At 34.9% G+C, this 18,787-nt stretch overlaps 1 protein-coding gene across 7 annotated transcripts in view; it reads left to right on the top strand.

The window, feature by feature from the left end:
• The window catches only part of LOC106457153 (vesicular acetylcholine transporter-like), a 316,981-nt gene extending 308,991 nt beyond the window's left edge, over positions 1-7,990 (top strand). For all 7 annotated transcript variants that reach the window (XM_022382971.1, XM_022382972.1, XM_022382970.1 and 4 more), the window contains one exon: positions 5,975-7,990. In XM_022382971.1, the coding sequence (XP_022238679.1) occupies positions 5,975-6,223 (249 nt within the window). In that variant the 3' untranslated portion in view covers positions 6,224-7,990. The remainder of the gene's footprint in view (positions 1-5,974) is intronic.
• The last annotated feature ends 10,797 nt before the right edge of the window (positions 7,991-18,787 follow it).

Genomic DNA, 18,787 nt, shown 5'->3' with positions numbered 1-18,787 from the left:
GTTAATGCTCCCGATTAAGAAATCACTTGGCTTTGAAGCAAAGACATGTTATGTCCTCTTTAACCCCTTCCACACTTGCACACGTTTTCCCATTAAGATAGTGTTGCACCAAACGAAAAAATTAGTAATCTGATGGTGCCATATCTGAAGAATATGGTGGGTGGGGGAAACTTCCTAACCCAACTCCATAATCTTGTGTTGCGTCAAACGTACCACATGTGGACGTGCATTATCGTGGAGAAGAAGAACACCTTTCCGATTTAAACGTTCCAGTTGCTAACTATAGATCTCCGCATTGACAGTTCGCTGTGGATTGAGAAGTTCGAAATGAATTACTCCTTTGATGTTCCACCAAATGGTTCACGCGCTAGAAGAGATGAAGCAATGTTCACACGTTGGAAACGATGATCATCTGGGAGTTCGTGAGGCACCCAAAACACCTTATTTATGGAGTTTTCCCATATTCCTTCGATGTTTACGTATTGTTTCATGAGAGACATCCAATTTCATGGCCATTTCTCGAGTGTGTTTCCTTGGGTTAGACTAAACAAGCATCTTCAGAGCATCAATATCAATTCCAACATGTCGGCCCCTGCCATCACAATTTTTAAGGCTAAAGTCACCTGAATGAAATTTGCTGAACCATCTCTTGCGTCAGCGAGGTCACGTGACTAGTATCACGCCACCTGTTTCTAAAAATATCCTGTTCCTTAAAGAATGCCCTAGCATTTACTAGATATGTGTTAGTCTTGTATATATATAAGACGTTCACAACGTGACGGAACAACGGTGTAATGAGTAATTGAGCTGTAGTCAGAGAGTATTGTTGAAGTTGAGCACGTGAGAAGTTCGTTGAGAATTATAGCGTTTGTTACAGAGCGACTGTTGAAATTAAGTGTATCGTAAAGTTGTATTCAGAAAGAATAAACCAGCTTTATTTAAGAAAGGACTTGTGTCGCTAAAGTTTCGTCGGAACGAATTTACGGAAAATTAACTAACGAACAGAGACGTAACACATCGTTCACACTTACGAAACATTTCCATAAACTTCTTTTATATTCTTTATGGCTACAGAGGCTTTGTTTCACTTCTTGTATTCAAACAGCATTACATGCCGAATGTTTGTCTCGTCATGTGCCATCACTCTAAGGAATTAGATTAGAGTATACTACACATTATATAGGCTACACTAACGTGACGTTTAGGCAGTTCGTTTAACTATTATACGTGATGTACGTTTTTTTTTGGGGGGGGGTAATGAAAGTGTTCCAAAACCCGACATTAATTTCTTGACGACCTTATATAACCAGAGGCAATCAAAAACTTCTGTTTCTATTCACGCCATTATGTAAGTTAAGATTAAGTGGCGCCTAACTTTAGATAATTTTGTATTATCGTGGGGATTTATTAATAAAAACTTGATATTGGGCTAACGAGTGGGATTGCCTCAGGATATCAGGAAATCTGGAAATAAAACGAAGGAAGGAGAGTATCTTAATGGCTGTGCTGCTGTTTCTCGAGATGTTGATTGCCAGAACACGGAGGGGTAACTATGGAGATGATATTTTTCCATTTATTTTTGGTAGTAATTTTAATTTTGAAATATTTCGGGCCTCAATCAGGGGCGTTCAGAAACTGGTGTTTCTCTTCACCCTAAGGTGATGATTAGAGTGTATAATGTAATATATAGGTATAGGTGATAAAGTCACGTAAGCTGAGTTGACCTTGGAGACCAGCCAATCATAACTGGAAATGTTTATGTCAGGTTTAGTTTGTACAAAAGAAATGTGTATATCATATGAAAGATTTAAGATTGATAATATTTTTTTAAATGTTAAAACAGTTTTCGTAGGGTATAAAAATAACATAAAAAAGGGGATGGGAATTAGAGAAAATGATAATGTAACGCAATATATATAGGAAATGATACCAATATAGAGAAATAGAAACATAAATATAACTATGGATAATGCTAAAAGTAAATAAAAAATAAAAAAATTGGATTACGAGGCTGTTTTTGGACTTCTTTAAGAGGCGCACAAAGTCAACAATCCCAGGATCGATATTGGTGCCCTTCGGCGTTACGATACTTAACAGTGCTACCCAGTAAGGATTCTCTGTTTCTGTTTGATGTAATATTTGTATATATACCTGTCAGAGTAATGTCTTCAAGAGAGTGGTCACGTGTGTTATAGTGTTTTGGGACCGTAATTTCTTTTTTGTTTTTTCATTTTGGTTGAATATTTATAATTTGTGTATAGTTGTTCTGGTTTGATCAACATACTGAAAGTTACATATTTTCGGCATTGGATTACATAAGTAGCTTTTTTTTTGTAGAGCAGGTTATGGGTTTAAAATAACCGTTTAATGATTTTAAACTGACTTTGGTTTTCTTTATCAGAAAATGTGTCAGTTTTCTGCATGAACCTACCTTGAAGTTAGCTAAACTAACCAAGTATTTAATGATTATATATATACATGTTACAGATTTCTCTTTTTTTTTATTCTCACTAAAGGTCCGGTATATAATATGGAATAATGATTTAGGTATAAGTCGTAACATTATGCACACAGCTAACGTATTTTAGGTTATTTGGTGATTCCAAAGGACTTAAAACCATGAAAATTATATATATGGAAATCACTGTTATAAGCGGCCTAACTGTATTTCTTTGGTGTGCTGATGAGCTTTCAGTAGGCAAAACTGCAGTTCACAGCTGAGGGTACGGCCAATAAAAAAAAAAAACCCATTAGACCTTTTCGTCACAGATTCTCTTTTCAATTTACCTTTGGTGAGAAAAAAATAAAATCTGCAACACACACACACACACACATATATATATATATATAACTTTGTAACTAAATTTCTTTATTTTATAGTTGTTAATATTATTGTTTATGTTTCGATTTCTCTATATTGGTATCATTTCCTATATATATTGCGTTACATTATCATTTTCTCTAATTCCCCTTTTGTTTTCTATTTTATTTTAATATTATTGTTTATGTTTCTATTTCTATATATTGGTATCATTTCCTATATATATTGCATTACATTATCATTTTCTCTAATTCTCCTTTTGTTTTCTATTTTATTTTTCCATTTTATCAAAACTGTTTTAAGATATTTTTCACTGTTATTGCTCTTATGTCTATTATGTAACGTACACATTTCTTTTGTACAAACTAAACCTGACAACAATGTCTCTAATTATTATTGACTATTCTCCAAGGTCAATTCATTTGGAACGTCTGGCTTACGTGACGTTGACATCTGTACTTATATATTACAATGCACTCACCAATCATTACCCTTTATCTTCCTGAAGAAGAATAGTCAACTATTCGAAAGCGCTCGAGTTTGGGGTCTTTTTTTTATTCATTGTACCTTTTGTGTGTGATCCTGTGTGCAAACTCTTTTATCAGAATTTTTAAATTTATTGTATCTAAGAGCTGGCTATACTCCTAGTGTTGTATGGATGCTAACACAGTAGTTGTTTTATAACATGAATGCGTATCCAAGTAATGGTGACTCAATGTTCTCTAACTCAAATGTCTCTGTAATCATGCAAACCATCAGTATAAACTGCTGATATCCTATCATTGTATTGAATTAAAATTGTTTGCATAATCATCAACCAGTAATCTCAAAAGTTCTAACAGCCTTGTATTCATTCATGCAGTCAAACCATGCTGATAATAGCTGCATAGTTAATTCTGGCCACTTTTACTTAATTCACCATTCCAATAAACAGTCAAGTAGGAAGATGAATAACATACTATGTATAAGTACAGATTAGCACAGACTTTCTCATCACCTGAACAAATAACTCTTTAAGCAAGTACAACCTGCTTTCTGGACAAGAACCATTGTGCTTCTTACATTGCTTTCATCACAATTCCAGACAGGGATAATGCACTATAAACCACAGAACACCACCTGTCCACTCAGAGGCATTGTACTCATTGTCTACTGCTCTGGGGCCCAAACTGTTTGGTACTTAATGGCTTTCTCAAAAAACTGCAGTTCACCTGCTGCACAAGCAAAAATGGTTAATCATTTGTGCAGTATGTCCAACCATAAGATGCCAATGAATAATTGTCACCATTAACCAGAACATTTACGAGATTCCTGTATCAACCAGGAATTTGAACTTGCTTCTTTAATGACATATAATAAGCCCCAATACCTTAGACACAATTTAAGTACTGTGTCTATAAGTTCTTGATCTGGAAAATGTCATTTCTAAGTTTACTGAAGTTCAAACGTATGTTGACAACGAGAGTGCAAAATATTGCATAAATATACATGGTAAGAAAACACTGAAAACTCCATAAAATCTAACCCTGAGGTCATTGCACCACACTTTTTCTTAGTTCTTATTCAATGGTATTATCAGGTACACTGATGTCCTTACAAGTCTTTATTAACTAATAGAACGTAGAAAATCTTACGCAAAGTTAAACTGAGTTTCCTATATTACTGAATTGAAGGAAGAGGCTGGACACAAATCGGCAATTAGTTACTGTACATATCCAAACACGCACAAATCAGAATGTCTACACTGGACGTCATACAACAGTTTCCTGTATAAAGTATAAAATGTTTTTAGACAGAATAAGATGTCCAACACTTTATCTAAGACTGAGAGAGCTAACAACTATATAGATATCAAAATAGGGTCAACTTTTTGCCAGTGCACTTGATTATTTCATAAGTTAAAATAGTAAGGATACAGTTTCCATGTATTCCTAAACATCCACACATTTGATTTTACCATAGAAGTGGCATTATACTAAACCATATATTTTTTCAGTAACAACTTCCACGAGAGTTTCATAACACCAGCGTGGAACGACTTATGATAATGTATAAATAGGCTAACATAAGTCTTGAACATAGAAGAACCAGTCTTTCTACCCATCAATTCTGAGTGAACATAAACGCATATAAGTATATAAAGTTTCAAAACTTTTCCGTGAACATAAAATGTTCATCCAGCTAAACTTAAAGCTAAAAAAACAAAAAAAAACATCTGATACATTTCATACATTTCGCATTTCAGAGTGGTATTCGCTAAGGTATAATTGAATGACTACAAAACCAAGTTTAATACAACCTCAGGATATGCCAGTGATATCTACGGGCACCATAAAAAAGGTCAAACATAAAGAAATATATACTTGAACATACCTCTATTTTATTAACAGGTGATTGTCTTAATTTAAAACGCGAAAACAATAAGCGTATTTACGTTTATGTTGAAATTAACTTGAAACCTAAACAGAACATTTTTGGCTATACAATAAATACAGTAGCCAATTTAACTTATTTACTTAATTATTCTAAAACCAGAGTAAAGGAAAACAAAGTTAAGAAGCTAAATGCAATATTCATAAATAATATTATGTGAATACTACCAAAGAACAGTCGAATAACTAATCGAAATTCTTAATCTTGGTATCTCTTTGTCACTTCAACTGGAGTCTGAAACATATAAAACAAACGATCTTAACTCTATTAAAACCAATTATCAAAAGCTTCGTTCAATGAGAATGAGTGTTTTTCGCAAATTTAGATTTGTACTCACATCCTACCTTCACCCGAAAGCATAGTTAAATTTTACACTTACATGAAAAATAGTAATTACCCCTTAAACCATGGAGAGTTTAAAATAAACTACTCATTACATTTAAAATGAATTACTGACAAAACAAAAATACAAAATATTAAGATAGAATTCAGAGTAAAAGAAACATTTAACATTTTATTCCCTGACTACTATATATACACACATATATATATATATAATGTTATGCTGACGCTGGTGTAGCTTTTATATGGTTATTACACATTGGGTTGTTTGAACATATTTGTGACACTTTAAACTTTTGTTAAATTGAATGTGTAACACGTTCTTCTTCTTATTATTATTATTACTAAAGCTTCTTTCTAACTTTTATTCTTCTCAAGGTTCCTTCAGATAAAGCAATATTAGTTGGTTATGGTCCAGTAATCTCTGACGGCTATGGTTGCTGCTACAATCCCCAAAATCATTACATCGACTTCTGTGTTTCGTCCTTCTTCAGCGCTCAGGAGACAAGTTCTGACTTCTTCGCTTTGAGCCTAGAAGGTAGCTTGCTGCAAATGCGAGAATTGTGCTTGAAGGCTTCTGAGCAACAGGGCAGAAAGAAAGAAGAGTTAATTACGGCGTCTGTGTAAACAACCATGGTTAAAGTCTATAGAAGTCGTATACTGTGTTATACTGTAATACGGAAGCTTACTAGTGCAATTTATGGGTAGAGGAGCAGATATTTATTCCTCATAAAGTAGTGTTTTAATATCGTGTAGTATAACGCGTATTTTGGGTTTTGTTGAATCTAAATATTTAGTGTTATTTATTATGTGAAAGAAATATCCTTCCTCATTAAGCACAGTTGTTCATGATAACCTCAATCTATGTTATCAACATGTTCCCAACTATAACCACAACTGAAACATTTCCACATTATTAGATTAACTTGACTTCAAAATAGCTACTATGTGTATATTGGATAGGATCAAGCGCTTTGAACTTGCTAGATATTGTTAGTTGTTATGAATGTAATGGATATTACTAGTGGCTACATGCTTATTAGATGTATTCGCTGCGTGTTCCTAGACATTTACTGGTCTTTGTGGACTTGTTTGGAACTAATATTAAATACTTATTCTTTGGGTATTACTAATAGACATGCTTGGACTAATAATAATTGTTCATATTTGTAGTTATTTGTTAGAAAACTGACTGCTTCTTAACATATTAATTTATTCTGCGTTATTTATTAAACTTGTTAAGAATAGTTGAAGTTATCTCTATATACCCTTTATTTGTTTATACAAATTTTAGAATGTTCTCTGTTAGTCTTACCATTTTCCCATCTTTGTTGAGATTTGTATTCTAAATATAAAGTAAATTAAAGTTTGCAATGAACAAAACTGTTCTTAATTCGATAACTTATAGGCTCAATTTTGCCTTTTAAAGTTCCATCTTAGCAATAAAACGTTACGGGTCGACCTCAAAGTTTTAAAAATCTAACAGTGGTTGTTCTTTACAGGTGATGAGCGGTATTTTAAATACAGAGGGTTGAATACGTTATATTAAAACAATTTTGAATATGCAAATAAGAAAATTATATGACAACCAAAGGCGATATAAAATCTCGATGAAACAGAATGTATCAGAACTACATTTAGACATTCTTTGGCGTTTTTTTTTTAGTATGATGCCACCGAAAATTCATTATTTTAGGGAATCGTATGTAACAACCTTCTCCGACGCAAGATATTCCTACACTTATGTAATAAGGATGAAGTCAGATTAGGTATTGGAATTTCTAAGTCGGTGATATCCCGCGTACTTAAAGGCATTCTAAAACAAAGGAATGTGGATAAAGTTGGGGTACCACGATAATCCAGAAAAAGACCTGCAACAATTTGTACCCCAGTCGTAGTAAGCAGTGCAGCGTTTTTTAGTAGGTGAGAACCCATGAACACAAAAGTAATGGCAAATGCCGTCCACGTGCTCCAGACAATGGGACTCAATATAATCAAGAAGGATCTCCATCGGGAAAAACGACAGAAGTCAGGTGTACAAAAGATGCTTCCTCAACATGCCTCAGAAGGAAGAACAACTGAAAAAACTGTATGAAAAAATGTTAAAATACTTGGGAAAAAAATGTTAGTGGTGTGCTTTGGACATGACAGCCTTACGACAGAGCCTTTTTCAATGGAAACTATGCTTCTAGGATATTTGACAAAATACGTGGTTGTGAATTAGAGCATGAATGATTGTAGTGACATGGATTTTAACGAGGTAGTAAGGATCCAAAATCGTTTTGATACCATTGATATCAACTTTCTCAAGCATTATACGACCAAATATACAAAATAATGAGTATGTTATATTAAAACAATATTTATCCTCACTATGTCGTGCCCCCAGTGGCACAGCGGTATGTCTGCGGGCTTACAACGCTAGAAACGGGGTTTCGATATCCATGGTGAGCAGAGCACAGATAGCCCATTGTGTAGCTTTGTGCTTAACTTCAAAACAAACAAACACTATTTCGTTACAGTGCATGTTGCTACGCCCAGTCAGGCTCTGTTTGACTTCCGCGCATCTTGACAAGAGCCTTTCAGCGTAGTTCAAATTACAATAGGTTCCGTCGAAAGATTGTCAGGTCTAAAGCACACCACTCCTCACTGCATGCTTTTTAGTGACTTAATCGGTTGTTTTCTTATGGAATAATATGAATACCCATTTCATTCTCTAGGAGGTTGATGTATCTGACAATTAAACGAAAAGCATGACTGAAAGCCTTATTTTAGTGAACACATACCCTGTTTTTTTTTATTTGCCATAGAGAGCTGGTAATTCTCTTTAGTACAAATAGTTTTGAACATTGACTTTTTAATCCACTCTCCTAATTCTTAGCTTGCTCCTAACATTGTATCTAGCGGCTATTATGAATCCCTTTTAAAATGTTTCGTGACATACAGTGTACCACTTTTGGAATTTTTTTGGCCCAATGAGCGGTAAAAAAAATGTCACGAGACTTGTTACAGTTATCAAGGAACACTTATACATCGTTGAATGTCACCACTTATTCCCATATTCTCCCAGCTAGGTACTATTCAAACCATTTTATAGTTAGTTTCCTTTCATGAATTTGTCGGGAAAGCAACTTGTGTCACTTTTCCATTTGTAGATCCATCTTGTTAATTTTGCGTACTGCTGTCCAGAATATGTGAACGATTTTTGCTACTGGCCTTTGTGTTCATGGATTCTCATCTGTTACAAAATGATACACATTGCTGAGGATGACCTATTGCAGGTCTCTTTATCAGTGGTCTTGGTACCCCAACTCAATCCTTATTCCCTTGTTTTCAAATGCTAGTAAGTGCATGAGATATCTCCATCGTCAATATTCTATATCCACGATCTGGTCGTACGTTTATGATTTAAGTGAATGAATATGTCACATCGGAAAGGACTGTTGCATACCCCTCCCAAAAACTATCAATTTTCGGCGGCATCACACTACCTACGATCGCCAAACAAAGTCAAAATGAAGTCTTGATACATTCTGTTCCATCACGACGTTACATTCGCTTTGGTTGTCGCATGACGTGTTGATTTGCATATTCAAAATAATTTTAATCTAACATACTCAACACTCTGTATACATGAAAAGATATTAGGAAAAATATGTGCATCTTTTTGTCATTATCTAGTCACATTTGTTTTGACATCAATATATTTATAATTGTTCCATGAGTTGTATATTATAAAATAATTGCCAAGCGGTGAATCCCACGACTGTATTAAGCACAGTTTATTCTATATAGTTTCACTGTTGGCGAGAGTTCTTTAAAATATTGTGTCTAAGGTCCAATCGAAGACGATTTACACGTTAATAATGTAAAAATGTTGAAATGTATGTAGTGCAAGTGATATATTTGTAGATATTTTATCGTTATTAAAATAATTTGTGTAGCATTTGTTTTGTTGTTAAATGTATACATATCATACTTACTATCAAACTTATGAAAAAAAGACAATATTCTATGCATAAAAATGACTGTCAAATTTCACAATAAAGTGTTTACATGCATCGTCTTTGTAAAGAGAAAAATATCAGTTTGATATTTTTTTTTTAAATTAGAAGTCTCACTGTGAATTTTTTGATGTAATGAGTATACTGCATGTATACAAATTTGCATATGTAAACCTAATTTGGGGCAGCGTGGCTCAGTGACTTCGTGCTTTGAACTCGTAGTTGAATGGTTGCAAGTTAGAGACTGGCCCACATCATGTTGTCTTGTCCTTGACCAAATACCTTTACTTCACTTGCTCCAGTCTACCCGACTGTATGATGTGTACCAGCTGTTCAGCTGGGGGTCAGTGTTTTCAAGTCTACTTATAATAATCAGAATCAATGTTTTTTCAAAAGGCATTTTAAGTTTTTAGAGTTGCAATTTTTTGGCTTGTTTTATTCCTTTTTTTAATAGCTGACTCCAGCACATATTAAAACGGTTGTAGGAGTGGTTTCGCTGATTGACTGGATTAATAAATAGCCCACATCCTTATAATTTTAGATTCATATTATCCCTACTTGTGTTCAATAAAAAACTCACATACAATAGTGAACTTTTTGGCACACATTCTTGACATATTCTATATAACAATTAAGTCGCGCAAATAGTAATTTTAAGGTTAAGCCAAAAAAAGTGATTCTGAAAGTCAGTGCTGTTTGTTTGGAAATACAATGTCGTTTGTTTTCGGCTTGTTTTGAACAGCAGGAGAGCTTGTTTTTCTCGTGAGGTTTGGAAACACTGCTGGAGGTTAACATGCGATAGATTGGTATCCCATTGCCATTCTCGGCACGAGTACAACACCAAATCTTATGTGCCATCTCGAAATGGGATGGATTTAACTAAGCTAAACCCAATCTACTCTTATTTTTAGTTTTGTTAATGTTAAGTCACTTTAGTTGTTTTGATATACGACGCCGCCTAGTATTCAAAGTCAGTTTTTACAAAAAGAATTGCTAGTAGAAAATAATAATAACAACAACAACAAAAACAGTAATGTTATTTGGCATTTTCAGGTGTTTATGTCCCAATTCAGCAAACAACGTCACCATAGGGGTTTTATAGCAAAATGTGACATTTACAATTAAGATTTGCATGCCATATTGGTTTGTAAAGTATCTAAAGAGAAAAATATATAATGTATTTTATTTCTCAACTTATAGGGGTAAAAATATTAATATTAAGAATTTAATATGAAAGAAATTCAAAAAATCACAACTACGAGGTTTTATAAATATAGATTACAATTTATCAACGAATATAAAAATAATGTGGAACTTTATTGTAAATGTTAAATCACTTAATTTTAAAACATATGCTACACATTTATGTGGTTAATGAAAGAGAAAGATCATTAATCAAAAAAACTTGGTACTTGACCTATAAAGTAACTAATTCCACAAATAAGACTCAAGTTTATTCCCATCCAGTAAAATAATTTAACTAATTAAATCGAAGTATATCTTTATCGCGTTTAGTTTCACAAGTTGAAAACATATTTAAAAGTTTCAGATAAGTTTACCCGACCAGATATATTCTTATACAGAGATTGAATACATTATATTAAAACGATTTTGGAGCCTCATGACCTCGTTATCGTCTATGTAGTCACATCCAGTCATGCTCCAACAAAAATAGCCCTACAACGTAGTTTCCATTGCTGACGGATTCGCCGTAAGGCTGTTATATCCAAAGTTCAGAATTTCTACTTGCAAGCTTTGCATGATCCATCTAGTGTACGACGACAGTCCACAATGCCCGTTTCAATAGTTCAATCGCACAGAAATCTAAAATGTTGTGTCTGGCGATTGACAGGTAAGTCTTCGTACGAAATAGCAGGTATACCCATTTCATTCTCCAACTACTTGTTGTATACGATATTGAACGGATATATCGTGAAAGCAACTTGTGTGCACGTTACTTCTTTCGCTTTTCCAGACGGAGATTTTCTTCATAATGATGCATACAACAGCCTGTGACATAGAACCTTTTTATGATCTGAATGGATAAATATTTGGCGCCGTAAAGGGTGGCTAAATACAATTCTCCAAAATGATAGGTTTTCGGCGTCATTACAATACCTTCGAAACTCCAGACAATGACAAAATGAACGAAATGCTGGTAGGTATTTCGGTTTGCATTATTCCGAGGAAAACCTCGGAAGACAACCGGGGGGTGCTCGGAAACTGCTGTTCCCCTTCGCCGCACTCGAGAGGACGTGATCTTGGTTGTGAATTTACAGATTAAGTGGTTGAATTAGATGTTTGTTTTACAGGACTGGTAACTCAAAGCTCGAAACACAAACAAACGGCCGATCTCGTACTTATGGTCCTTCAGTGCGGCGAAGATCTATAAATCATATGCCATGAGAATTTGATGTGGAGGGAAACTGGTTTACACCGAGAAAAGCCACTTTCACTGTTAAGGCATCAATCCTTTACCAATGTCCGATTAGCATGGAGATTTTAAGACACTTCGTATGATGGTGGGGAGGCAAGAGTGATAGGCGAGACTGTGGGTAGGAACTATGGCTGGGGAGAGATTTGTTCGGGGTGGTATCTTCCTCATCACTGGTGGAGGGGCGACAGAAAAGTGAGGGTTGTGAGGGCAGTTCGTCTTTTCGGTCGATTGGCGGAGGAGAAGAGTCGGCGGAAGTGTCAATTAGTACGGCGTTTGGCGAGTTTGATGACGAATGTTCAACAGGCTGGTTAGGCTTAAGGGATGGGAATGGTTATAGGCTATTTAGATTGCTGGTTTGTTGCGATTTCTGGTTGAACACGGTCTTTGGGTGGCGGCTGGGTCTGGGTTGCTATTTCTGCTATTGTTGTTTGGGTTGGCTTGTTTTGTTGTTTGATTTCAGCGACAAGTGCTGTCTAGGTCTGTAGGTCCTTTACTGTTGTTTGTTCCAAACTGTCGGTTTGGGTATCCTGGTTAGCTGCGGGGTTGACGTGGAGAAAACATGAGAGGTATGTTGTTAAGGTTGGGGACAGGCGAGGCTTACGGTACGGTTTCTCCCCTTGAAGTGATAGAAGTCGAGGAAACAACCGTGTCATTATCAGGAACCTGATGATGACAAAACCTTGTCGAAACGTTGTACATTTGCTGTTATGTTAAACTTATATTAAAGAGTTTCTTCATTACCCATTCAAATCGTCTCCAAGCATTATTAGTCTGGTGTCTGCTTAGATGTTGTTGCAACTTCTATGAAATGTGAGGACGATCCTGAGTTCCTAGATATTATTTGGTGAACTGCGTGGATATTTGGGTGGGTGGTTATTTCAAGGGCTTGGTGGCTTTGATCGGTAGAAAAGGATTGGTCGACGTTTCTTAAAAAGACAGTGTGTAAGTTGGCACTGCTTTTAGGGGGCTGGTAGGTTACTATGGTCGGCGTAATTATCTAAGGTCGTCCGGAGTCTTGAGCTGAAGGAGAATACCCTCTTTCAATAGTCGTCTGTTGCATTGGGGATTACTTTAACTTGGGGTTCTACCTTCGGATAAAGTCTGCCGTATCCCTAGGAGAGAAGTCGAGGGGTAGCCCGTAAATTATTACCGGCGGCGTTGGATTAGGAGAGAGCATAACTGGAGACATCTTACTGGGCTGAGGATTTGAATTTCACGTCAAAATGTGGTTTGATAAATAGTGTTTTACCATGACTTTATATAGACCGTGGTTGTCACGTGACTTGGTAATTTACTTATACACAACCATTTTAATATGCCGTACACAAGCGTTTGTACTGATGAATCAAGTTTTGCCTATCTCATTATTTTAGCCTTTAAATTATTTTTACTTGCCGATCACCAGATAACTTTATTCAGCTAAGTAGAAATTTCTCATCGCAAAAAATATAGGTTAAACAGTTTTCATGTTACATTTTATAATAAAAACACAGATAGATGACAACGATAGGATAAACTTGGGTGAAGAATAAAGCTGACTTTAAAGGTAAATTATTTAATGAGCAATTTTACTTGTCTAAAGGTTGGGTTTTAGATATTCATGCAAAACTACTCAAGGGCTACTCGAGATTTAACTGTCACCCTTATAACGCTCTCACTGTTCCAAAGTGCATTTTACTTTTTTTTTTGTAATAACTGTACGCGAACGTTAGACTCGCAGATCCATGGTCTACTGGGCTACGTTAATCCAAAGATATATGCAATTAAGAAATGAAGTAATACAAATTTAAGTAGATTTTTACATTACAATCGATAAGTATTGTCAATCCTTCATTGATATGTTGGACGACGTTTAAATTAATAATTCGCTAGAGATGCTATATATTTTTTGTTTTTGTTTATTATACTTGCAGTTAAATAGTACATCTAAATTTCATTGTGTATTAACTGAAACTAACGCTTTCAATACTGGTACTAGTATTATTTCTTGTGGCCACAAGCGTTAAGAAATTCTTTCAGAAATAATTTATTATACATAACAGTACAGTTTGCAGCAGAAAGAGATCCATTAAATATAAAATACGCATTTAGAAAATGATAATTTTGTTTATTATATGAAATAACTAAATACCATGATTTTGTTCCTGTCATACTACCTGTAATGGTCTAAAATGGTCATTACAATCAGGGTTCAACAACAAAAAATAATTTATTCAACAATAACAATACTTAGAAATAAATTCTACACTTACCAAACACAGTTAATAAACAAGTGTCAGGTCAAGAATTGACACTAATGTTAATAAACAATATACCATAAATATCAATATTATTTCATGTAATGGAACCAGGATAAAGAGCCAGAAATAAAAAACTAATTCCAAAATAATAATAATAATTCAGCAAACACAATAACACAAGTGATAGCATTAATCACTTCATATAAAATATCCCAATTTTTGAATACTTACTTTTAACTCCCTCTTTATACTAATATCATGATTCTTTTACAGTTTAAGTACAGATACCTTACAAAAACAATACAATTCATGTTTTTGATTCTTCAGCTAGATCTTATAGCTCTGGTTCGGTTTACCGTAAGTTTAACACTTTGAAGACCATCTAACAATGATAATTAACTCTGGACTATGGTCACAATGTCTTTTGAGGAGAAGATAGAGGTAAGTTATCAACAGGATCCACTGAAGGATGAGAAGTGGACAAACCAACAGAAAATCTTTTTCATATGGGAGAAAGACCGTCAAGTCATCTGTGGTTTACATTTTCACTTTTCTACAACTGCCTAGGACAACTGCTATCTTCTTCACTGTCGAGAGAACTGCTTCTAGGCAAATATATATATATCTTTATACTAGAAATATGAAATTGTCCTATAACTCACCTTATCTAGGATGTTTAATTCATACACATACTTTGTAATTTCGAAAGGTCCATTCCACCTCAGAGCAAACTTTGCAGTAAAATCATAGCAGATGAGAAAAAAAGGTACCTTAATAATACTAAGTCACATGTTTTAAATGTGTCTTGGTGTCTCTTACGGTTGTAGACTTCTTGCTGTCATTTCTGAGCCTTTTCAATGTTGGATCTTGCCCTCTGTATGACATCTTGTAATTCTGCTGTTCATTCATCTATGGTTTAGGATGCTGTTGGGTATTTTATCAGTCAGTCCCAAGGAAGGAAGATCTCATATCCCAAGTGTAACCTGTAGACTCATGAATAGAAGTTTTAATGGCTAGATAAAATTCAGATATATGATTATCTGAAGTTAATTATTTTTTTCGATATAAGCAAATATCATTCTACCAATATATCTATTTAGTCTTTCAATAACGTTAGACTGAAGATGATATGGAGTTGTAAAGATGTGTTTAATTCCCATAGTTTTGCAAGTTTCATCCATCCATGAGACAAATTGTGGGCCATCATCAGAGACAGGAATCTTTGGAATAGCATATCTACAAAAGTACTCATTAATTAGTTTTTGACAATCACCTTTGCAGTTATTTGTTTGAGAGGATATAATCCAACCCATTTACTGAAATATTTTTCCACAACCAACAAACAATTATTTCTTGTACTCCTATTATTTCACCAGGTGCCATAAGTTTAGTGCTTTGCATAAATCCAGCTGGCCACTTCTGGTCATATTTAGTAGTTTGACAAACATGGCATGAAAACACATAATTTTTAATGTTCTTTCTTCTATCAGGCCAATAACCACATCTGGGTACTTTGTCTATTGTTCTTTGACACGTAAATGGGTAGCTGTAGGATGACCATGCAATTTAGTTAACGTTACTAGTCTTAATTGTTTGAAAATAACTGGCTTGAATTCACCAATGCTAGCAAACTTTTTGAGTAATAAAGAACATTATCATTCAAGCCACAGTGTTAAGATTTACTTGCAGATGATAGCTTTTATTTTATTTTTTATTCCTGTAAACTCCCAGTGGAGCATAGGGCCGCAACAACACCTCGCTAATGGAAGGTGTTGTTGCAGTTACTTGTAGCAGGTTGGTTTTTACGGGGTGGAGTTGGTAGCCCCGCGCCCAACCATCCCCTTTCTCATCCTGGACTTGGTACCAGGCAAAGGCAGAGGTTGGCATGTTTGGTGTGACGGGGATTCGAACCCGCGACCCTCACCACCTGGCCATGCCAGGCCTAGGTGATAGCTTACTAATGCCCAATTCTGGAGTTTCTTCTGGGGGTGTCAATAGGACGTCAAGATAGAGCATCAGGTAAATGGTTCTCTCTTTTTTTTCTGTGCAGTATTTCAAGTGTCAAGTCTTTAACTGACCAACATATCAGTTTACCAGTTAACTTTAGAGCTGTCTGTAACCATTCCAAGGCAGTGTGGTCAGTTTAACTGTAAATTCCTCTCTATTTAGGTATAACTTAAATTTTTCTATAGCACAGACTATGGCTAAAAATTCTAACTCTGTAGTAGAATAAATTCTTTCTGCAAAGTTCAGTGTTCTACTGACATATGCTATGACAACCTTCTGAGAGAGAACTGCTCCTAATTCAACATTTGAAGCATCAGTATGCAAAAAAAAGTGTCACTTTTTCTTGGATGTCGCAAGACAAGGGATTCACGTAAAGCCTGCTTTAACTTCTGGAATGCATCCTCATGCTGGGGGGAGTCAATTTCCACCTGATATGCTTCCTTTGTAATTGATGTAAATGTTCAGCAATTGTAGCAAAGTTTGGAATGAATTGATTGTATCAGGCACACATACCCAAGAATATGATTATTTCTTTGCATTTTCTTGGAGTTGGGAAGTCTGTAACAGCTTTCATTTTGCAATCATTTATGTGTATTACCTCAGAAGATGGTTTAAAATCTGAATATGATACTTGTGATTCGCAAAATGTGCTTTTAAAAACTTTTATAGTAAGATTAGCTGTACGTAGCTTGTAGAAAACCAGTTCAAGTTATTTCAGGTGTTGTTCAAATGTGGGTGAAAGCACTATAATATCATCAATATAAACCTTGGAACATTCTGTTGCTTCTGCTAAATCCTTATCCATAAGTCTTTGGGATGTGGCAGGTGCATTTCTAAGATCAAAAGGCATCACTATAAATTGATAAAATTCGTTATCAGTTATGAAGACAGTTTTATATCGATCTTCCATCTTAATGGGCATTTGCTAATTTCCACTGGATAAATATAACATACTGATATAGGTTGCAACTGACGAAACATTAAAAATATCACTTATATGAAGCAATGGATAGCGGTAAGATTCTGAGAGTTGATTTAACTTCCTGTATTCCACACAAAACTTAAAATCATCAGTCTTTTTCTTGACAATGACTATTGGAGAAGCCCAAGAAGAAATGAAAGGATCAGTTAGCCCACCACGGAGAATTCCATCCACTTGATTATGCAACACTTGTAATTTAGTGGGAGAATAATGATAAGGTTTACTAAACACTGGGATTTTCTTTCCTGGTTACAATACTGTGTTCAGACAAATCTGCGAGGCCAGGTTTATTGTTACAAATATTGGCATATTTCAACACAAGTTGCTTTAATTGTTCACAGTCTTTAGTCTTTAAATGTGAACATTGTACTTCTTTAGTCTGTATTGTTACGATCTCGTATTACCGTACTGTATAATACGTAAAAACAAAATAATGAAAACTCTGCAATTTTGTAGTTTTATAGATACATTATGTACTATGAAATACAAAAGCATCAAATATTAACTCATATACAATAATTTACAAAGGGTACAATACAAATACAAATCACTCTTTCTAGGTAGATCCATGTAGGAACTGTCTCTCCAATTCAAAGATTTCACTTCAAAAACGTAGTATGTCGAAATTCAGCTTCAAGTCTTAAATGCAAAGTTCCAAATCACGCTAGATGTACAGTTACAAAACCTCACTGTTCAAATGTCCACTGCATCAAAATTTGTTGATATTTTCAACAGTGGCGTAGCAAGAGGGGGCAGTCGCCCCTGGGCGCAGGTGTGAAGGGGCGCAAAATTTCCTCTGGCCTATAATGCCTATTAATTAATAATTATGCCCTCCCCTGGTATATAACTCAACTGCCCTACGTTAAATAAATACGACACAGTGTTATGTTGTTTGTGTGTGTGTATATTAACGCTTGCAGTTTTAACTTCTAAAAGCCACCCACTGAAATACTGCGTATGAAAGTAAATTACCCTATTCCATCATTCATTTGTAGATCAAATACAAGTCCTAGAGTACAACGTACAAGTAAGTGTATGTTCGACAAAAAGAAAATACGAGATTGATGTAACATATTAAATGGTGTGCAAGATTGGCAATTTATGCAACAGGCAAGATCTAGATCTAGTGAACATTATAGGCCTAATGTAGTGGTTTGTAATTGTATTGGCTGATTGTGAATCATGTCTTACACCAACTAATGTACTAGACTTTAGGTCCAATTGCAGTTATAACTTTATTTCTAGACCCTAGGTCCATCATCATACAAATTGTAGGCTATATTATAGGTATACATAGACCTATACTGACTACTAAACTAGGCATTGCACATCTAATGACTAAGTTAATAGATCTGGATGTAACATTTGTTATAAAAGTTAGGCCTAATAAACCTAAATTTAGAATTGATGAGGCAAGGTTATACCTAGATCTGGGTAGATTCAATCTATGCACCCAAATCTAAGGTCTAGTTTAGATGGATAAAGCTAAATTTCTGTCATTATTATTACATCTAGATCCAA

This window comes from Limulus polyphemus, unplaced genomic scaffold, assembly GCF_000517525.1.
Source record: "Limulus polyphemus unplaced genomic scaffold, Limulus_polyphemus-2.1.2 Scaffold297, whole genome shotgun sequence".
Classification (NCBI taxonomy): Eukaryota; Metazoa; Arthropoda; class Merostomata; order Xiphosura; family Limulidae; genus Limulus; species Limulus polyphemus.
This window is presented reverse-complemented; position numbering and strand designations above follow the sequence as displayed.